The sequence below is a fragment of the Engraulis encrasicolus genome, chromosome 2 (genome assembly GCF_034702125.1).
Source record: "Engraulis encrasicolus isolate BLACKSEA-1 chromosome 2, IST_EnEncr_1.0, whole genome shotgun sequence".
NCBI classification, from domain to species: Eukaryota; Metazoa; Chordata; class Actinopteri; order Clupeiformes; family Engraulidae; genus Engraulis; species Engraulis encrasicolus.
The window spans coordinates 56,806,883-56,828,616 of record NC_085858.1 but is presented as its reverse complement, the minus strand read 5'-3'; the positions used below and the strand labels follow the sequence as shown (position 1 = coordinate 56,828,616).

Genomic DNA, 21,734 nt, shown 5'->3' with positions numbered 1-21,734 from the left:
TCTTTAAGACTTTTTGAATTTAGTTATGTGACATTTAAGATCTTTGTAAAACACCTTGGGACTCTTCTGTGCAAACGTGACTTATGACTTATGACATGTTGTCAAGGCTGTCAAAGCATTCCAGGTTACGGAATAAGAAAAGGGCTTTCCTGTAAATGAGAACAAGAATGCATAATATTTGTTGGCTGAGCAAGGCTCCACTTGAGGCCTAGAGTGTGTGCAAATAAACCAGTTTATAAAAGACAGACTGCACTGGACACGGCCCTTTTGGCAGCGTACACTGGTGCTGATGCACAAGAACACAAGACACATTACTGGTACAGTAGGCATTACTTCACTACAAGACCCATTACTGGTACAGTAGGCATTACTTCACTACAAGACACATTACTGGTACAGTAGGCATTACTTCACTACAAGACACATTACTGGTACAGTAGGCATTACTTCACTACAAGACACATTACTGGTAGGCCATTACTTCACTACAAGACACATTACTGGTACAGTAGGCATTACTTCACTACAAGACACATTACTGGTACAGTAGGCATTACTTCACTACAAGACACATTACTGGTACAGTAGGCATTACTTCACTACAAGACACATTACTGGTAGGGCTTTACTTTACTTGACACAGACTGGCATCACTGCCTGGTACTGTAGATACATCCTAACTCCACTTTCCATTGTTTTTGAAGTATTATACATTCACTTATCACTGTTTTTCAAACAAATCCCTGCATGCAGAGCCTATGTTACAACCTTAGTGTCACCAAAGTTGTATTGCCCAATGTACTTCAAAGCAGGGTAATTTCATATCATGTCAATGTTGCAATGCTGTAGTCAAGTCTTTTCAGCAATGAGTGAACGGGCCCACCATGCACAAAGAGGCTACTAAACATTGCATTAAAGTTGGGATCAAATGATTTAAAACATATACTCTTGGAGACGAACTAATACTATTGATTTGTATTTAAATAAATAAATGATGGGGAGAAGTATATATGAGTCATGAGGTTTCTGCCAGAAAGTGGCGATCAAAGCCCATGATTATTTGCCTTAGAGAGATCATCGTGGGAAAACGAAGTATGTGGGGTGTCAAATGCCATTCATTGCTCGCTGACAAGACAAACACGGTACGGTACTATATCTTGCCAGCAGAGATATGCTGTTACAGAAAGATGCTCCACCTCAGTGTCATGTTTGTTTCTGCTTAACAGGTGAACTCCAACAGCTAGGCTCCTCACACAGTCACCACACCTGACAGGGAGGAGGAGACCCGACGCTCATATAGGTGATGCACTAGCAACAGGTAATGCACATTCCTCACTGCATATTATGGCATGTTGATTATTTATTACTGAACGACACGATACTTTAAAAGATTTTAAAGATCTTAAAGAGAGTGATCAGTACGATCCATTGCAAAATGACTTTGTCTCAGTTGAGGTAGTTTAGTTAAGTTACCTTTGCTTAAAGTGGCCATGCCAATCTAATTATAAACCCATTTCGGCCATTTTTTCACAATCCTTTATGTCATCTGACCCGGAATGCAAATTATTGTAGCTAGAAAGTTATTTTGTGGTATGTTTCAAAGCCCTTGATTGTGCCTAAAAAAGCCATCATCGGAGAGGCGACTGAATTTTCCTCATTCACATTATGTTTTGGAGCTGTGCGCTGATTGGCTCAGCTGTTGCTAGAGAACACACTCATTCACGACTCGCGCAGCTTCGCAGAGCTAGGAAGTTAACGCTAGTTGTTACGCCAACTGAAACAATAAAACAGGCGACGCTATTTTGTAATAAAAAAGAATGGCAGGAATCCAACCTTATGCATTTGAACCGGAGACCGAGACCGAGTCGGAGGAGGAGATCTCTGAAGAGGAAGCCGGGGGTCGGAGAAAAATGGATGTATCAGAATGGTAAGTTAATTTATCCCTTTCTCGTCGTAGTTTCACTACACGCCAACACCAGGCATATAGTCAATATATGTATTTCCGACAATGAAACTTTATGATCCTTTAGCGTGACACTTTATGAAGACATAACATTTTCATTAAGGTACGGATAACTATGGTTATTACCAGCGGCGCATCTTGTCACCAGGCTAACCTGGCAGCAGCTGCAAGACCCCCTAGTAGAGCTCTAGACTAGATAGCTCACGCTTTACCACCACAGTAGTGGTGAATGTCTTTCAATCGTTTACTCCTTTGAAATTTTACTTTGTGTTATGTTGTAAGATAGAAATAAAGCAGGAAGCCGTAGTACATTTTATAAACTTTATAACCAGGGTCACGTCATGTCTGTATCGTAGGTTTTACATCTTAGCATTGCTGCTGCACCAAGAACTTCCTCTATAATACATTGATAAATCATAAGATGTACCGGTGCCACCTAGCGGCGTGGCAATGTGTAGACACAACACTTTTAGCCCCAGCGGCTTCTGGTAATTACAATAACACTTACAATTTCCACGTCATTGCCTACCTTTTACCTCAGGTGTACATGTGGGCATTGCTGCACTATGGAGACGGAGGCAGAAAACATTTGTTGCAGAGAGGTGACCGTGGTAAGATGCATTGTATAACATTGCCCTCACACTTCAAATACTACTTTTGACCAAAATTATATTACATGTAGCTGACTTTTCTGCATTACCATTAGAACACGGCTGCATGTCTGAATGCAATATACCCATCACAGGTACTAAATAGAATGCAACAGCTGGAGTCACCAGTCCACTGCATGACAGACCACCCTGGCCTTCATCCAGTGTGTTTGAGCATTTATGCTTTACAAAATGCCCTCAACTTGTACCAACGGGATTTCGGGGACATACCAATTAGAGGTTATGGGAAGTATGTACAAGAATATTAAGCACATTCACTTACATCTACCAATAATACTTTATAAAGAAATAAGGATCAATCAGACAGAATTTGTTGTATTTTGCTGTATTATGACTTAAAAGGCAACCACCCACGCGCGCACACACAGACACACACACACACACACAGTAATGCTAACAGTGTACTAATATATATATATATACAGTAAGAAATTCCTATACATTAACAGCATCCTTTTCCCTCTTCTTCCTCTTCTTGTCTTTTACAGCCGTTGTAGATTCCTGGCGTATCGGTTTTTTGTTAGCTGGTGCTGGGGGTATCTGGGCCGGACAGTTCGAGTAGTGATCCCCTCCTGTGTCGTCCAGCGTGTCCGGCGAGAGTTCCCTGATGGGACGGGGCAATATGTTGGGTTCAGGCCTCCACTCTGAAACGCGACTTGTATGCTGCCACAGCGTCGTCCATGGTGGGGTGTACATACTGCGCTGAGAGGAAGCTGGGGACATTGATTGCTCGCATTTCATCTTGGAATGGCTGGGGGTTGAGGACGACCTCCTTGAAAAGCAACTCCATCAATTCGAAGATGTAATCTTAAAAATAAAATGTATATGAAAATGAAGTGAGCATTGACCAATTGCTATATTTAACAGTATTTAATAGGTACATTTTTTTTTAAATCCCAAAATGTAGTTCTTACTGTATGTAGGTGCCGTTTTTACTGGCTTCACAGATGCTGCTCCTTTTTTTGCCTTGGGGAAACTCATTTTAAATTTCAGGCGGCCAGATGATGTTTTAGCTTGGCAGCGACGAGCATTCTCATTAAAGTGCAGTGCTGCCAGGTACAGTCTATAGGGAGGGGAAGAGTGTTTGTTAGTAACTGTACTGTACTCAAGGTCAGAAAGATAACAGCTTAGGTTGGGTAGGTTATGTACTACACATAGATGTATTTATTCATTAGAAGTGAACATACCTGCACAACATCCCAATAAATGGGAAGACCACATTCTTCGGTGTGAATCTTAATAGCACACTATGGAATGCCTCCAATGTAGACGTTTGGTAGTCGGAGCTGAGCTTCTGCACATCTGTCAGGACCCTTTTGCTAAGAAGTAGCTTCTCCACCTTGCAGAGAGCTTTGGAGCCTACCAACAGATTTTTTGTTACTTGTACGACATAAACGGAAAACAAACCAAATTGACAGTAAAAATGTGGTGGGGTGCAGTGAGGAGCTCTAGGACTACATACCTGGCTTAAACCATTTTTTTGATCTTTTTTGAGGCAGCGCAGGGTGCAGACATTTGGGAAAGGTGGGGTCATCATGGGTGTGCCTATTTTGTATGTGGTTTAAAATGGAGGTCCATTTGGCCAGTTTTTCAGGGCCTGTGGAAGAGGATGTTGCTGCCCAGTAAGCATGGTTCCCGATGCTCCGCCGCCACTTTTTTAGAAGTTCGCATTCTTTGTCTTTGGACAGCTTGTCAAGTTTCTTAGATAGACCTGGTGAAAAAGAAAATGACAAAGAAAAGTTTTGAGAGATTTATTTTTGGTGTACACCTGGATGTCCTTGCAAAATGGTTTGTGTAAATATCTTGAATAGTTATTTTGTTGGGCATCCCATCCTTTCAGTGTTACAGTTATTGCTCAAATCAAGTTAAAAGACAAACATTACCTTTTTCAAAGTGCCAGACGTCATAGAAATGCTGGACATCACGATCACGCAGGTATTTCTGTATTTGAGGGTGCCGGTCAGTTACAATGTAGTCCACTGCCACACCCTTTGAGTCAAGCAACTCCAGGCTTCTTCTCAGACCCTCCTTCTCCATATTGCAGCTACCTCCAACCTCATTGCTCTTGTGGAATAAAAATCAAAGCATGATGAGTGTATGAATCCAAGAATGTCTATACTACAAAATAATGTTTCTACTTTTCAGTCTGTTTGAGTAGACTGGATATGCAAAACACACTTGCTGGTTGGAACATAGCTGTGCTAAATACTACCATCTACTCACCTGAACAAGCTGCACATCAATAATGTTGTTGTTCTCCAGGTTCATCAGCGAGTAGCTGCCATACTTCGCACTGTGACCTGCAAACACAATTAATGTCATGGGCACACTGATTTTGAGCGTTCAGACATAACCTCTGTTATAATTTTGCTGGCAGTGTAGTACTGTGGTAGTACGAGTGTAGTACTTTTGAGGGACCATTAAAGCTATGTAGGCCTACATTGTGAATCAATAAGTAGGCTTACCTGGACTGTCTGCCCTCATATCGCCACCAAGTTTGACTTTGTGTTGGCTGAGATCCTTCCACTGTTCCTCCTGAAATTGATGCCACTTGTGAATAATAGCTGGCTCCAGGTATGTCCGTGCATGTCTTCTGAAAGTTGTATACCCAATGGACCTGAGGTTCAACGCTTTGAATACCTACAAGTGAAATAGTCATTCATTACCACAGTTCTATGACAATTCTGCTCTTTGGATGACAATATTACAGTTATGAACAACAGTAGGACATTTGTGCTATACACAATGCATAGAAATGTGATGGTGCTAAGTGTGATCCCATACCTTGTTCAGCTGGAAAAATGATGTGCCGGTGAAGTAAATGGCTGCAGAGAGTTGTAAATTTGTTGTTGGACAGGTCCCTGTCACTGGCTGACTGCTCCATTCCCGGTAGTACCCACACCGGCCACATTTTTGCTGTACAGTCAAGAAGGTGCCTCGTCTGTGCGGTGTGACATCGCTTTTTGTTTTGCAAAGGGGGCACTTTTCGAAGATCTCCAAAAGGCACTTCTCGCTCACAATGTACTTAACATCTGTGTGACTGTGGCTGGTGTCACTAAGTAAGAAAATTAGACAAGTGGGGATTTAGAGTGTTCACAACACAAAAGCTTATTCTTTGCCATGAAGGAAGTAGGGGTGTGTTGTCTAGGTGGCATTTTGTTTTGTATGGTAAAGGATTTCAAATTCACTTACGAAATATGCGATGACTCCAAGTCTGACATTGTGTCTTGGTCGGGCACATATGTGGAGTCATGTGGTTCAGCGACTAATGAGGAGTCTTCCCCTTCATCTAGCAGTTCATCGTCATCCTCCTCCACAGCCAAGCGTGGTCTTTTGGCTGGCCGTGACTTGATGGGTGTGGAGGTCAGGGCTTCCCAAGTCGTTTCAGTGGCAGCTGCGCATGGTGTTTGAATTTCTATTTGCAATGAATTTTTACCACAATTACCATTATGTGAAAACACAGGAATAACGACAAAATAACACAGTGGCCCACACAACTATAGATGTCTATCAGATGCAACTAAAACAGAATAGAAGACACTGTTGCAAAATTTACGAAATCACAAACCTCTGCTTTTCACACGATAACCTCGTAAAGTCTTTGCTGACAACTGAGTACCCTTGGTGGACAGACTGGGTGGGTCTGTCTGACAAGCCGCATCCTTGAACGTGGGTGTTCCTAAGCAGGTCTGAGTGACAAACAAAAAGGGAAATGAACACAGAATAGTTGCTTTGACTTTTCAACTGCGTGTTGAGGACTTAAAACCATAATGAATTAGTCAGCGAGTTTGTCAGTGCCAAAACGCCGCCTAGCCTAATAAAAAGTTAAACATGGCAGACTGGCGTTACGTGACAGTAGCCCAAGATGTGCAGTGTTAGGCACGCAAACTAAGTTACGTTTATAGTTAAAATGTTAAAGATAGCAAATGACAGTTGGTTGTTGTTGGTCGCCTGTTGTTACGCTATGTTGCTACTTTGTATCACTAGCTTACGAGTGTGAAGACATTGTAGCGACAAAGGGCACAAATGTAGCGATTGCAGCCTGGCTACTTTGGACTGTGGTGGAGGCAATGTAGCCACGTTTGCATACGGTGGCATGGGAAACAGACTAGTTGCCTATTAAACATGGAGACTGTCAGAATCTTTCGGGACTTTTGAAATACGCCAGCTTTAACGGTAGAGCTCTAGCTACGTCTGCCAGCCAGATTACCCAGGATAGATACACAGTAGGCTACACACGCACACACGACACATTCATCAAATAATTGGTTTAGGTTACTTACGGGTACAGTAGGCCTACAACCAGACAGTCGGGATGATGGCACTGCGTCTGGTTTCAAATGTAACTTCGCCGCAAATCCACTATGGAACTGGCCAAAGTTGGTATAGTCATTCTCGTCGAAGTGCAGTGTACACACACTTAACTTTGAACTATGCTTCTCTGGCACAGCTCCAAAAATAAATTTAAGCCATTCCGTTTTCACTTGTGGGTCTTTTGGTAACATATGCAATTGTCCAATTTTGTTTGAACAAAGTTCGCAAGTTCGTAGACGTTCAGCCATAGTTGCTCGAAAAAATAACGATTAATTATGGAATTATAGAATCTGACTCATAGATACACATCTATGATCTGACTCCTCTGTGAGTGGGCGTGGTTAAGCGGCCGTGGTAGTCAGGGTGACGTAAGCCTGCCCTGTTTTTTGAATTGGCCAGGCTTACCATTTTTTTAATTTTCATAAACTGTAACAATCAAACGAAGTAAAAATATTTTTTCACATTCACAGGACCAGGAAAACATATTATGAACTTTTATAACACATAATCATGTAAGAAGGTTTAAAAAATGTGGCATGGCCTCTTTAACAATGTGAATGTGATCATGTGAACTAGGGCCGCGCAATTAATTGAAATTAATAGAAAATCGTGATATAATCGTGAAATCGAAGTCGTGATTTCAATCGTGATTTAATCGTGGCAATAGTGACCAACCTTTGAGAGCGTCCTTGAAGCCAGAACATACTGACAGACTGGTGTTTCTGGCCAGAAATTTGTCCACCTAAGTTTCATGCTATTGCCTTTACATAATAATCGTGATTAATAATCGTGATTACAATTTTGTCCAAAATAATCGTAATTATGATTTTTTCCCCTAATGTGAATGCAACAAACTGTTTTAATCTGTGATGTGAACTTAAAAGTACTGTACTCACCTGTGATTACTGTATATGAATGTAACAAAAAACCCGCTTAACCTGTAATCAGACGTATCTAAATAAAATTCTGAAATAGGCTATCCATTCATGAGGCCAGTCTAACTAACACATTAGAATGTGTGTGGAAAAGGTTCTCTATTCAGTCTGAGTACAATGCAAAAAGGGTGTTGTGTTGGTATGTAGAGCCAAGGAGGATTATAAAGTCCTATTTCCGTTTTACCTGGCGGGGCAATCAATATGTGTATCACTATCAAGCAGTACAAAATATCTTGGATAGCTACAAAAGAGACCTTGTGTAAACAGCATATAACGACTGCTTGAGGATATTGCTGAAGAAGCCTATAGGAGTAGTAAAATATTTTGTGACTCAGGACTAAGTACTTTACAGGCTCTCTCGTTTTCGCCTAGATAAGTCTCAAAACTGTATTATAAGGAGGATTCTCACAAGCCCCAGATGCAGCTCTACCAGATACCAATCATATATGTGGAAGCACTGGTATGGCTGCCTCACCCCCTTAGCGCAGCACTATGGCTCTCAGTAATGTCATAGCGATGTTGTTATGATGTAGTTAAGCATTTTCAGCAAGTGAATAGGGTCGCCGGCGACCCCTGCTGCAGTAAGAGACTGCGACTGTCATGACTGATGGTATGTTTGTATTACAATGTGTGTGCTAAAGGCATTTTGCATGTCACAGGTGTGATCCTGCCCAGATTTCAGAGACGAAAATTAACAAGATTTGCCTTCAGGTGACAACTTTTTTGAAAACTGACCCTGACTATTAAGGGGACCCTATTGAAAATGAGATGACACATCTCAAGAGGCACTCCCTGTAAATAAATAAATAAATAAATAAAATAAATATGTGGAAGCACTGGTATGGCGGCCTCTTAAGACTGTCATGACTGATGGTATGTTTGTATTACAATGTGTGTGCTAAAGGCATTGTATTGAACTACTTTGCGTGTCACAGGTGTGATCCTGCCCAGATTTCAGAGGAAAAGGTGCGGTCGTCTGCAGCATGACGCCTCATACCACCCTGTGTGTGATGGCTGCCATCATCCTAATGGGTAACGACAGCTTGGCATCTAATGACTTACTGTTATGTTTAAGTGGTGCAGTCTGACTACATTCCATTGATAATTAAGACACTAATACACATATAATTTCCAACAGGTGACCTGGCAGAGGCTCAAGGTATGTCTTACTGATGAACTATTTCAAGTAGCACAAATACAGACTTACTGTACAGGACTTAAACATTGTGTGTGTGTATGTGTGTGTGTGTGTGTGTGTGTGTGTGTGTGTGTGTGTGTGTGTGTGTGTGTGTGTGTGCGTGTGTGTGTTTTTACTGCTATAAGGTTGATTGCTGTACTCAAGTGAGTACTATATTCTTAGTGTGCAATAATGTGTATTAGGTCTTTGTGTATGTTTTGTATCTGTGCATTTACTGTATGTAAGACGACAGACACCTTAATGTCCTTCTGGATTAATAAAATTACCTCCCTACTCTACTCTGCTTTGCACTACTCTACATGGCACTACTGATTAACTATTAGAAGCAGCACAAATACCATACATACCTTGTACATATTATATACGGTATAATACGGTAACACACATGGTATTATAAGTTTTATATTGTATACTGTATATTTGTGCGTATGTGAAAATAAGCTGGCGTGCTTGTATTCATTGTCAACTGTAAACTTTCTTGTTAACAGGCGTGTTCTACCCCTATGGAGCTGGTGACATTGTAAACAGCCGCGTTGATGACGGGAGCTCCTCGCTCATCAATTTGCTTCGAAATTTCAAATTCTTCGGCAACACACACAGTAAAATATTTGTGAGTATACAAATCTTTTTACACACCGCAATGATGCACCTATGGTTCTGTAGCTATGGTTCTGTAGCATCTATGGCTCTGTAGCATCTATGGTTCTGTAGCATCTATGGTACCAGAGATTCTTTAAGTAGGCCTATATAGAGATATGCCAACATAATAGGTTTCTATGGGCACCTAACATGACCAGGTTCTGGTCTACCTAAAGGGGCCTGTCATAATGCACCTCGAATGAATAGAACAGTCCTTAGGTCTGCCTAAAGGGGGATCCCCCCGCCTCCCCCTTGCGACAGTAGAACCCGGAAACAATGGGCCAGCGGAACCTCTCTCTTATCTACTCTCTCTGATGGCTCTGTAGCATCTATGGTATTGTAGCATCTATGGTTCTGTAGCATCTATGGTTCTGTAGCACCTATGGTACTGTAGTTGGTTCATAAGGTCATCAAAGGGCAACATGGCATCATACGAGAGTTGTGACAGTGATGTGAATAGAACTACTGTATACAACTTGTGGTCACAACTTGCGTCTGTCTGTGCCTGTTTCGTGTCCTTGTGCATTTGTTAGAAAGCAAGAGAGCATGCTGGAGTTGGGGGAGTCAACGCAGTTTAAAAGATCTCGTGGTAAATAGTAAAGGTAAAGCGAGCAGCGAAAATGTAGCAGCAGCAAAAATGTACAGCTTTTCAAAAAAGAATTTAGACTAGGCTACCTTGCGTGTCAACTTCAAGTTATTTGAAAGAAATTAGAGGCGGTCAGTCATTAGGCTTTGCTGAGATGAAAAAAAAATGATAAGTGACAAAAAAGATTGTCAGACACATTGAAATAGGCCTATGATGTTTTGGGGCGTGCGATAGTGATCGTGGTGTGTGTGTGTGTTTCTGAGCTCCAGAGAAATCTGGAACTCCACCCACTTTGTCAGGAAGCAATAAACTTTGAGCAGCTCCAACGGCCCTGGGTAGAGGCATGTTCAAGGTAGTGATGTGGGTTAAGCAGAGACGTTCTATTGGGACTAAGAAAATGTTTGGTTTAATCTGGCCTCGACCAGTAGCAAGTTTGTCATCTTTTTGGTCAGACCAACATCTCGGTATGAGATTAGAAAGTCGATGATAATCAGGCAAGGGTTTAACCATGTTTTTGTTTTTGAACCACATGATGGGTGAGGCAGACAGACAAAAGAATTATAAAAATGTTTTTCACTGTGCCAGGTGTAGACAAAGACATGCCAAAGTACAGGGCACACATTGCAAAGCAGCACAGGGCGTATTGCAAAGTAATGTAAAGTGAATGGTGCAAAAAGGTACAGTGCAAGTAATGTGGAAGACATGGGTGGGGGTGAGACCAAGTTTTCCTTCTTGGGCAGATTCCTGTCTTAATGGTAGCATAGCGGTGCAGATTTCTAGTTTCCTGACAGATTGTGGGTGGAGCGGGAGATGGGAAAGGTGAAAGAGGGGCGGGGGAGTTCACCATCCTGATGGTTTATGAAGATGTTGGGGAGTCTAGTGGTTAAAGAACAGGCTTCTGTAGAATGTTTCCATGATGATGAATTGTGAAGCACTTGCCCCTCTTCAATTTGCGCAGGAATGTATGGCACCTACCATCGCTTTTTCTTTGTATTTTAGCACATTGTACCTTAAGTAAGCAATTAAATAATGAAAGATATTTTCAATAGAATACAAAATAGTTGGAAGTGTGTCCCCAAAGTGTGATGCTCTTAAAATAATGTATTGATTGACAAAGTCTCAGAAGGTGATCTGAAAAATGTTCGGTACGCACACGTGCACGCAAAATACCTCCTCTAGGGGCTAAGCCACCCCTGTCTCTCAAACCTAGTGACGTCCCCGACAGTATGTACACTACACTGCAGAAAGGTCAGGGGCGACATGCAGTCATGTCATTTAATCTCAAGGGGGCCGGACCAAAATTTCTGCTTCGTGATGGAGTTGTGAACTTGTGACCTAGATCATTGACTGTAAATGGCGAGCAAAAAAGGCAAACTCATTCTCAAGATTTGAAAACTTGATATTTTTTAGACACTTGCCACTTTGTAAAGGGCAGGAGATGTACTTCTTTTTTCAGTTTTTTTTCCCTCTCTTCAAGTCTGGGGCCGGATTAAACCCTCTGGCGGGCCGCTTCTGGTGTTTTTAAGACTCCTTGTCTAGATTCACAGTACTGTATATAAATGATATTTTTGTTTGTTTATTGCAAATAATGCTGTACCCAACTACAGGTGAATAACAATGGCCACCTCACATTTGACAACGCATGGTCCAGATACGTCCCGTCCCACTTCCCAGCGTATGGTCATCGTGACCTGATCACGCCCTTCTGGACAGACCTGGACAACAGAGAGAGAGGCACCATATCCTACCGCCAGTACACCAGTGGCAGTGTCCTGCAGCAAGCCACCACAGACATCAACCAATACTTCCCTGCCGTTAGCTTCTCCGCTAGCTGGGTCTTCGTTGCTACATGGGACAGGGTGGCATACTTTTCCAGGACAGCGACAGTAAGTCATCGTGATAAACAATGCTAATAATGAATTTTGTGTACATACGCATGATGAAGTGTGAGCTGATGGTCATGGTCTATATTTGCTACTATGGATGTGTACAACCTGAGAATGCGATTTTAAAAGAAATCACATACAGGCACTTGGGTGCTGCGGCGGCGACCCGGGTTTGATTCCATCGCAGGTCCTTTGCCGATCCCTGTCAATTTCTCGCTCTCATTCGTTTCCTGTCACTCTCTCATTGTCCTGTCGTAAAATAAAGTCAGAAAATACCAAAAAACGAAAGAAAGAAACGTCATACAGTAGTCTGCACACAAAGCTGACATTCCATAATCCCAACCTAGGAGACTTCATTCCAAGTGGTTCTCATCTCAGGAGGTCGATACACGTTTGTGCTGATGAACTACGGGGCCATCGCAGCAACACACCGGAATGTACAGGTATGTTAACATTATTTTGAGTTCTAATGTGAAGTACGCTAACACAGTGTAATGTACAGGTATGTTAATATTATTTTGAGTTCTAATGTGAAGTACAGTAAAACCAAATGTACTCAGTATAATTCCACTTTCCCAGGCTGGCTACGACACCGCCAACTCCACTCATCATTTTTCAATTCCTGGATCGTTTACGAGAAACTTCACAAATTTCACGCACACAAGCAACGTTAATGTACCAGGTCGCTGGGCATTCAGAACAGATCATGGTTCAAGGGACTGTCAATTCAATGGTAAGATTTTTTTAAAAGTGTTAAATGTCTAATTCACATCTGTGAATAAAAAACACCACTAGGAATGTACCCAAAACCGCAAAAATCGCAAAAACTGAATGCTCAGACGCCCAATGCTGTGCCATGCTGGGCCACATCACTAGTGTTGCAAATTTAGTGAATAACAAGTCTGGACCAAAAAGACATCTCTACTCTAAACAGCTCAATTTTAATTTAATTTCAAACCCATGCCTCTACCGTCAAATGCATGCCGCTGTGAACAACAAAGCAACTGAGAAATTAAATCATGCCAGTGCTGTCATGAAAACCCGTAATACATTGTATTCCATGACTTCAGCCAGTTTTTGAGAGTATGTTTACAAACAGACCACATAACAGCGAATGCAGTAGGAGTGTGGTGGCTGACGGGTTAGGGTTAGGAGTGTTTTTTTGGTCTAGGCAGGGTTCCTACAAGTTTCTTCAAGTAAAATCCAAGGCTTTGTAGAGTAGAGTAGAGTAGAGTAACTTTATTGATCCCCAGGGGGAAATTCAGGTATCCAGTAGCTTACATAAATACACAAATACACAAAAGCCCACATGGACATTTCAAGACAAAAATGAACACAGGAATAGTCATCATGGTGGGGAAAATAAAATAAAATAATAGAGATAATAAATGTAGAAAAGATAATTGTGCAAAAAGACATTCTGTGAGTTGGGATAGACTAATGCAGAAAAACATACTCTGTCAGTTAAGGTAGACAACAAGTGTTGATGGATACATCTATGATATAGTATAGTATGTAGAAGTAGGCAGTGTACAGAGTATGATAGGGGTTAAAAATTCTTACAATGTCACAGTAAAGTACAGGTAAGTGTATTAGGCAAGCACACACACACACACACACACACACACACACACACACACACACACACACACACACACACACACACACACACACACACACACACACAACACACACACACACAAAGAGGTTCCCCAGTAACTGGGCCAGCTCCGACAGATCACAGTCTTTGCTTGTGGTAAGCAGGAAAAACAAGTATGTCCAGTGGTCAAGGGTCAAAAGTTCCTTAGTGCAGTTATTGGACAGCACACACACACACACACACACCCACACACACACACACCCACACACACACACACACACACAAACACACACACACACACACACACACCAAGAGGTTTCCCGGGCTGGGCCAGCTCTGGCATCTCAGGCAGTCCAGTCCCCTATGATGATGTTCTTCTTAGTGTCCTTCTGTGTGTTGTTAAACAGCTGAATTGCCCATGGGACAAAGGACTTCCTTAGTCTGTCAGTCCTGCAGGTGAAAGCACGGAGTCTGTGGCTGAACAGACTCAGTTGGTTAGTGAAGGTGGCGTTAAGGGGGTGATGCTGATTGTCCATAATAGAGTCTAGTCTGCTCAGTGTTCTGCTCTCGGTTATTGAGGTGAGTGTCTCCAGTTCCATGCCCACCACTGATCCCGCCTTCATCACCAGTCTGTCAAGGCGTCCAGCATCTCTCTTCCTGATGCTTCCTCCCCAGCATGTCGCAGCAAAGAAGAGCACGCTGGCCATGACAGACTGGTAGAACATAAGCAGAAGTCGGCTGCAGACATTGAAGGACCTCAGCCTTCTGAGGAAATAGAGCCTGCTTTAGCCTTTCCTGTAGAGTGCATCTGAGTTTGTGGACCAGTCCAGTTTATTGTCGAGGTGCACTCCTAGGTACTTGTAAGTGCTGACAGTCTCCACTTTCTCTCCCCCAATAGAGACAGGCACCAAGGGTGGGATGGAGCGCCTGAAATCAACCACCATTTCCTTGGTTTTGGTGGTGTTCAGGTGCAGCTGATTGTTTTGACACCATCCCACAAAGTCGTCAACCAGTCCCCTGTACTCCTCCTCCTGACCATCTCTGATACACCCCACAATTGCAGTGTCGTCTGAGAACTTCTGCATGTGGCATGTCGCAGAGTTGTAGCTGAAGTCTGTCGTATACAGAGTGAACAGTACGGGGGAAAGCACCGTTCCTTGTGGCGCTCCTGTGCTGCTCACCACTGTCTCAGATGTGATGTCACCCATCCTTACAAACTGGGGTCATTCCGTGAGGTAGTCAGTGATCCAGGTCACCAGGCCAGGCTCCACTCCCATCTGCACCAGTTTATCTCTCAGCAGCAGTGGTTGAATAGTGTTGAAAGCGCTGGAGAAATCAAAAAACATGATTCTCACAGCACAGCCACCCTTGTCCAAGTGAGAATGTATCCTGTGGAGGAGATACAGGATAGCATCCTCCACTCCCACATTCTCTTGGTAGGCAAACTGCAGAGGATCCAGTGCGTGTCGTACCTGGGGCTTGAGGTGGTAGCGCAGCAGCACCCGTTCGAATGTTTTCATTAGATGTGAGGTGAGGGCAACCGGTCTGTAATCGTTGAGTTCCTTGGGGTGTGCTTTCTTTGGGACGGGTATCAGGCATGATGTTTTCCACATGGTGGGGACCTTTCCTTCCTGCAGACTCCTATTGTACAGGTGATGTAATGGCTCAGCTAATGCCTCAGCACATGTCTTGAGCAGTCTTGAACAAACGCCATCAGGGCCAGCTGCCTTGGATTTTAGCTTTTTCAGTACCCCTCTGACTTGTTCAGAGGTGATAGTCAGTGATGGCTGTGGCCGAATGAGGTTTGGGCGGGTGGGAGGGGTGGATGGTGGTGGTGGGTAAGTTGTTTCCAGTGGCAGAGGTGAGGGACTGGAGCGGGGGGTAGCGACAGTGGGGGTTGGTGGGCCTGCTGTGTCCATCAGTGGGGGTGCTATGGCAGAGTTGCAGATGGTCGGGGTTGTAAGACCATTGATACAGAAATTCAAGACCTATATCGCAGTTCACCAGAATTCACGGGCAAAGAAAAATCTCAAAGTTGTGTTTACTTCTCAAGACAAATCTAATATGTGTAAAGGATAATGAATAGTGTAACTTAATCTCATATTGTGTCACAGTAGGCCTACTCGCCCAACACCACAGTAGGCCTACTCGCCCAACACCACAGTAGCCCAACACCACAGTAGGCCTACTCTCCACAACACCACAATACAAAAATCATGTAATGTTCAGCAGACTATCAATCAATCAACCAAAATGAAGAAAATGGATAGTTTTTCCACCTCTTATCAACTGGAAAGGAAATTATTCCATATTTTATAAGTTGTGGTTCATGATTACAAATCCCATCACCAACTATTCCATAATTCCACTATGACAGATTTTATTTATTGGTAAAAAAAGACTTTCCTTTACTGCCAGCCGAACAATTTTGACAGGTTAGAGTTAGGAATGGGTTTTGGTATAGACACAGTTCGACATTACAAACATGGCCATAGCAGCCTACCATAACCAAAAACAGCATCATGTGACCACACTTGGATTGGCATGTGCTACATGCCACTAAATCATCTAACTCCCTCTCAACAGGAGGCTTGTCTTAAGAATTTAAAGAGGAGGTGCAAAATTGTATTTATATAGACAATACCATTGGCTGGCTTTGTTCTCACTTAGTTACACTATTACACTTCCATTTTCATTTCATGTGTGACGAGACAGTTGTAAACAAAATTAAATCTTAATATCATTACCTTAATATCATTTAGGAATGCCTGTACAGCAGGGAGATTCCTTCTGGACAGATGCTACGTGTCAGCAAAGATGCACGTGTGCAGGTGGAGGAGTCCTTCAGTGCCAGCAGCAGTCCTGCTCCTTCTCTCAAGCATGCAGACCTGCAACCTTCCAATACTCCTGCCAGAATATTCAGAGACAGACCTGCACCATCTCCGGTGACCCGCACTACTACACCTTTGACAGGAAACTCTTTCATTTCCAAGGCACCTGCACCTATGTGCTGTCTGAGGTATGACTTGGATATGATTTTTACTATTATAATTATCATCATCATTATTATTATTATTTTATGAATGAATGAAAGAATAGCCTACACCTTTATGGCCCCGAAGGGAATTTGTCTTGCGTTTTGGGAGTACAACAGACACTTGGAGAGACAATTACAATAGTACACAAAGACAAGACTAGACTAAAAAACAAACAAAACATACAAACAAAGGCTACATGTTTGACACTTGGACTGGTGGCTGAATTTGTCTATGAAATATCCCTCAGGCATGTAGCAATGGACTGCCTTATTATCGAATTGAAGGGAAGAATGAACATCGGGGAAGCACCCATGTGTCATGGACCCGCCTTGTGAGAGTGTGGGCATACGGTGAAGAGATTGAACTTGTCAAAGGACATCGTTATAATGCGATGGTAAGTGAGAAGAGCTTACTTTCCATATTGAGACTACTGTATACCAGAATCATAAAAAGTAATTTGAATCTTATGATGACGTAATTTTGCCACAGGTCAATGGGACATTTGTAACAACCCCATTCAGTCTAAAAGATGGAGCCATAAGAGTCTACCAGTCAGGATGGTCTATAGCTGTTAGTACAAACTTTGGACTGCTAGTCACCTATGATGCCTCCCACTATGTCACAATCTCAGTTCCCTATGAGTACCAGAATGGGACATGTGGTCTCTGTGGCAACTTCAACCACCGTTCTCATGATGACTTTCGGACGCGCACTGGCCAGATTGTCAGCTCAGATGTGGAGTTTGCCAACAGCTGGAAGGCGGCAGGGGACACTGACCCTGGCTGCCAGGACGTGCCCTGTGCCGGACTAGCGTGTGCTGCCTGCACTTCGAGTCAAAGGCAGCTGTATGGGAATACTGCTCACTGTGGAATCCTCAGCAACAATGTTGGCCCCTTTGCTGCCTGTCACTCAAGCCTACCCCCACACAACTTTGAGGAGAACTGCGTGTATGATCTCTGTGTGGGAGGAGGTTACCAGCCCATCCTCTGCCAAGCCCTCAATGTGTATGCTGCCCAGTGCCAACAGGAGGGAATCCAGTTGGGTCAGTGGAGAAGAGAGGGATTCTGTGGTGAGTACTGACTCTCTGAGCCACTTTGTAAATCAGGCATCAAGACATGTTGTTAAAGTTGTCTGACAACTTTTCCTCTTCCACAGAAATCCCATGTCCATCCAACAGTCATTTTGAGTCTCAAGGACCAGGATGCCATGCTACTTGCAGCAACCCCAATGCCACCCAGAACTGCCCACTTCCCAACCAGGAGAGCTGCATCTGTGATTCAGGCTACGTCCTAAGTGCTGGAGAGTGTGTTCGGCAGAGTGACTGTGGCTGCACATTTGAAGGGCGGTACTACAGGGCTGGGGAAACTGTGGTGCTAGACCAAGACTGTGAAAGGCGTTGCACATGCAGCCATGGGTCAATGACTTGCCAGGCACACGGCTGTGGAGATCTGGAGGAGTGCGCGGTCCATGAGGGCGTGAGGGGCTGCAGACCCGTTAGCTACGAAACCTGCTGGGTGGAGAGTTATGATTCATACCGCACATTTGATGGACTGACATTCCATTACCCAGGTGCCTGCAGTCTGACACTGGCAAGAGTCAGAGGACAGTCACAACTGGCACACTTTCAAGTAACAGTTGAGAAAGTTCCAAGAGGCCTGGGCGACTTTGTCAGAAACCTGAAGTTTGAAACAGAAGGGACACAAGTTTCTGTGGAGATGGACGATGGAGCCACAACAAAGGTAAATTTGTAAGATGGCAAACTTCAAAAGGTGAAACTAGCCTCCAAATAACATTATGGCTAAAAGTTGTAACATTTTGTTCTCTTATCAGGTGGATGGGCAATCAGTTGGCATTCCTTTCAGTGTCAGCTCTGGTCATATTCGCATCTACCACAGCAGTGTCAAAGGTGTTGTCATAGAAACTGACTATGGTGTGCTGGTGAGAGCAGACTGGCCACATGTCATCCGCATCACTGCTCCTGGCAACTACAATGGCACGCTTGGAGGACTGTGTGGAAATCTGAATGGCTACCCTGATGACGACTTCTTCTCTCCAACTGGTGTTCAGCTGAACAGCTCACAGCAGTTTGGGGACAGCTGGAGAGACGGCTCCCTTTCAGCACACTGTGTGGAACCCCAAGTGTGGGAACCAGGACACTACCAGAACAGCACACATTACAGGGAGCTCTGTGGCATCATGGCATCCGCCAATGGACCTTTTGGCCAGTGTCAAGCAAGTCTTGACCCCTCAATGCAGATTGAGGACTGTGTCCAGGAACTGGAGAGGACGCAAGGGGCTCAAGAAGCACTCTGTGAAGCTTTGCGTGGATACACTCTGCTTTGCCAACAGACTGGAGTCACAGTCGGGGAATGGAGGAACCTCACCAACTGTGGTAAGAGAATGACTACAGTAGCGTTTTGGAGGTGCCGGACTTAAACACGATTAAACACGAAAAGAAGGAAGGCCCGCATACTGTTGCTGCTCCAGGTTTATTAACACAACGTTTCGACCATGCAGTCTGGTCTTCGTCACCTTCTTTTAAAGAGAATGACTACCCCTGGCTATGTCAGGCATTTATGTAATAACATATGATGTTTAGTAATGGTATTAATACGTATTTCTCTTTATAGAGGTAACCTGCCCTCTAAACAGCCATTACGAGATATGTGGAACGTCCTGCCCAGCTTCCTGCCCCAGCTTGTCTTTCCCCTTCCTGTGCAATCAGCAGTGCCAGGAGGGCTGCCAGTGTGATGATGGCTTCCTCTTGAGTGGGGATCGCTGTGTGCCTCCCACAGGCTGTGGCTGCCACCATGGCGGACGCTACAGACAGAGTGGAGAGCGCTACTGGTATGGTGAAGAGTGCCAGCAAATCTGCCGCTGTAATGGCCTGACTGGTCAGTCCCATTGCACTGCCTCTTCCTGCAGTGAACAGGAGTCCTGTCGCATTGTGGACGGCCAGTTTGGTTGCCATCCTAAACCTGAAGCCACCTGCAGCGCCTCTGGAGACCCTCACTACACCTCCTTTGACAGGCAAACCTTCGACTTCCAGGGCACATGCCGTTACGTCCTGGCATCTGTCTGCAATGGAAGCCAGGGTCTACCACACTTCCAAGTGGAGGCCCGCAATGAGGCATGGAACGGTCTGCAGGTCTCCATAACAGTGGCAGTTTACGTCAATGTGTCTGGACATCAGATCTACATCTCAAAATACCATCCTGGAACTGTGCAAGTAAGTGTTGCCAAACATTTTTCAACTTAAACTTCACAGATGCATTCATTGTAGAACTAGTTCCTATTTTAACATGTGTTATTTTAGTGAAATTGCTGTAATTTTACAATTAATCACAAGGAATGTCCTGTCAAACCATGTTTGTCTTCAGGTAAATGGGGAGACAAGAAACCTACCAGTCCTCCTTGGTCAAGGCAAAGTATCGGTCTATGGCAATGGTCTCCACACATTCGTGACAACAGACTTTGGCCTGACTGTCAGTTATGATGGCCGCTGGGTGTTGGACATCACAGTGCCATCAAACTACAGTGGCGCCACCTGTGGCCTGTGTGGCAATTTCAACGGCCTCCAGGCTGATGACTTCACTGTCCAGAATCAGGTTTCAGGCTCTCAAGTCCTCTCCACCTCTGACTTTGGGAACTACTGGAAGGTTGATGATGGCATCCCCTGTACTGGAGGATGTGGAAACTCCTGCCCAGTATGCCATGATGACCGAAGAGCCCGTGCCATGTGTGAACTGGTCAAAGCTAGCAATGGACCACTGAGTTTCTGCCATGCACATGTGGATCCCCAAACATTCTTCAATGACTGTGTTTTTGACGTTTGCCTTTCTGGAAACAGAGCGGATGTTCTCTGTCGAACAATGGAGGCCTATGTCAGTGCATGTCAAGCAGCAAATGTGATCATCTACCCCTGGAGACAGAACTCCACCTGCCGTAAGTTTTCAGGTTATGGGAGCTAAAATCCTCAATATACTATGTAACATATAGTATTTGTAGTCTTTAGTATAATATGAGTATGTTTGTACTATTTGTACGTCTAAAACACAATTTCAATTTACCATTCACACAGAAATGGAGTGCCCAGAGAACAGCCACTATGACCTGTGTGGCACTGAGTGTGGCCACACCTGTGCTAGCAGCATTGATGCCAGCTGTGACAGAACCTGTGCTGAAGGCTGCTTCTGTGATGAAGGGTTTGTGAGGAGTGGGGGGCGTTGTGTTCCAGTGGAGCAGTGTGGCTGTCTGTATGATGGTCTCTACTTCGAGGTGAAGTGTACTTCCTCATTTGTTCATGTCATGATTCCATGTGCACACCATATTTGAGGAAGTTTAAAATGTCAGTGTTCCTTGTGTTTGACAGATTGGCGAAACCTTCTGGACCCAAGACTGCTCCCATCACTGTGAATGTTTTGCTCAAAACGACCTCCGTTGTTCCCAGTCCTCTTGCCCCCCTACTCAGGAGTGCTCTGTCAAAGATGGTCGACGTGGTTGTTATGGTCAGCTGTCAACCTGCACCGTCTGGGGAGACCCTCACTACATCACATTTGATGGAGCTGTGACACACTATCAGGTAGGAAAACAAGCAATGCCAAGAGGACTCCTTCCAAATACGTATATCTTTATATTTCATGTTTACTTGCCACATACAAATCCTGGTGTGTTTCCATCCACAGGGCACCTGTTCCTATGAGATAAGTCACACCTGTGGCAACATCAGTCAGGATGCCTTGGCCTTCCGCGTAGTAGCAGCCAACAGTCACCGTGGCAACCTGGTTGTGTCATTTGTGTCCACTGTGGACATGTGGCTCTCTAGAGGAGGAGTGCAAAGGCACATCACCATTGGCCAGAACAGGAGAGTCAAGGTGCTGCCCTTTGCTGTTATATACACATAT

The 21,734-nt window shown here is 44.0% G+C and overlaps 2 protein-coding genes across 4 annotated transcripts in view; one reads left to right on the top strand and one right to left on the bottom strand.

Moving 5' to 3' along the window:
- Window positions 1–1,260: 1,260 nt before the first annotated feature.
- LOC134465220 (IgGFc-binding protein-like) overlaps window positions 1,261–21,734 on the top strand; it is a 66,170-nt gene continuing 45,696 nt past the window's right edge. Inside the window, exons 1-17 of the mRNA XM_063218769.1 lie at window positions 1,261–1,318; window positions 8,819–8,915; window positions 9,022–9,042; window positions 9,570–9,691; window positions 11,914–12,192; window positions 12,540–12,635; window positions 12,772–12,925; window positions 16,555–16,811; window positions 17,078–17,224; window positions 17,320–17,899; window positions 17,986–18,569; window positions 18,661–19,222; window positions 19,461–20,059; window positions 20,211–20,775; window positions 20,912–21,108; window positions 21,203–21,412; window positions 21,516–21,704. Coding sequence (XP_063074839.1) covers window positions 8,867–8,915; window positions 9,022–9,042; window positions 9,570–9,691; window positions 11,914–12,192; window positions 12,540–12,635; window positions 12,772–12,925; window positions 16,555–16,811; window positions 17,078–17,224; window positions 17,320–17,899; window positions 17,986–18,569; window positions 18,661–19,222; window positions 19,461–20,059; window positions 20,211–20,775; window positions 20,912–21,108; window positions 21,203–21,412; window positions 21,516–21,704 — 4,611 coding nt within the window. The 5' untranslated portion in view covers window positions 1,261–1,318; window positions 8,819–8,866. The remainder of the gene's footprint in view (window positions 1,319–8,818; window positions 8,916–9,021; window positions 9,043–9,569; window positions 9,692–11,913; window positions 12,193–12,539; window positions 12,636–12,771; window positions 12,926–16,554; window positions 16,812–17,077; window positions 17,225–17,319; window positions 17,900–17,985; window positions 18,570–18,660; window positions 19,223–19,460; window positions 20,060–20,210; window positions 20,776–20,911; window positions 21,109–21,202; window positions 21,413–21,515; window positions 21,705–21,734) is intronic.
- LOC134442490 (uncharacterized) lies at window positions 2,876–7,282 on the bottom strand. 3 transcript variants are annotated; one of them, XM_063192643.1, is made up of 11 exons: window positions 6,918–7,282; window positions 6,203–6,323; window positions 5,827–6,049; window positions 5,419–5,689; window positions 5,100–5,274; window positions 4,858–4,934; window positions 4,518–4,698; window positions 4,097–4,345; window positions 3,822–3,993; window positions 3,549–3,697; window positions 2,876–3,441 (listed from the first exon to the last, which is right to left on the bottom strand). In XM_063192643.1, the coding sequence occupies exons 1-11, from the start codon at window positions 7,194–7,196 to the stop codon at window positions 3,266–3,268; spliced, it is 2,073 nt and encodes a 690-aa protein (XP_063048713.1). In that variant the 5' UTR covers window positions 7,197–7,282; the 3' UTR covers window positions 2,876–3,265. The 3 variants fall into 3 exon arrangements, with proteins under 3 accessions (XP_063048713.1, XP_063048719.1, XP_063048714.1); XM_063192649.1 differs by lacking the exon at window positions 6,918–7,282 and having other exon boundaries at window positions 6,203–6,358; XM_063192644.1 differs by lacking the exons at window positions 4,097–4,345; window positions 4,518–4,698 and having other exon boundaries at window positions 3,822–3,959; window positions 4,898–4,934.

Bases quoted from the DNA above. Each gene is read 5' to 3' on its own strand.
- LOC134442490 (XM_063192643.1), bottom strand. From the start codon at position 7,196: ATGGCTGAACGTCTACGAACTTGCGAACTTTGTTCAAACAAAATTGGA. The intron at 5,690-5,826 runs GTAAGTGAATTT...TTTCTTACTTAG, and splicing joins TTGGAGTCATCGCATATTTC to TGACACCAGCCACAGTCACA. The intron at 3,698-3,821 runs GTATGTTCACTT...CCCTCCCTATAG, and splicing joins TTTATTGGGATGTTGTGCAG to ACTGTACCTGGCAGCACTGC.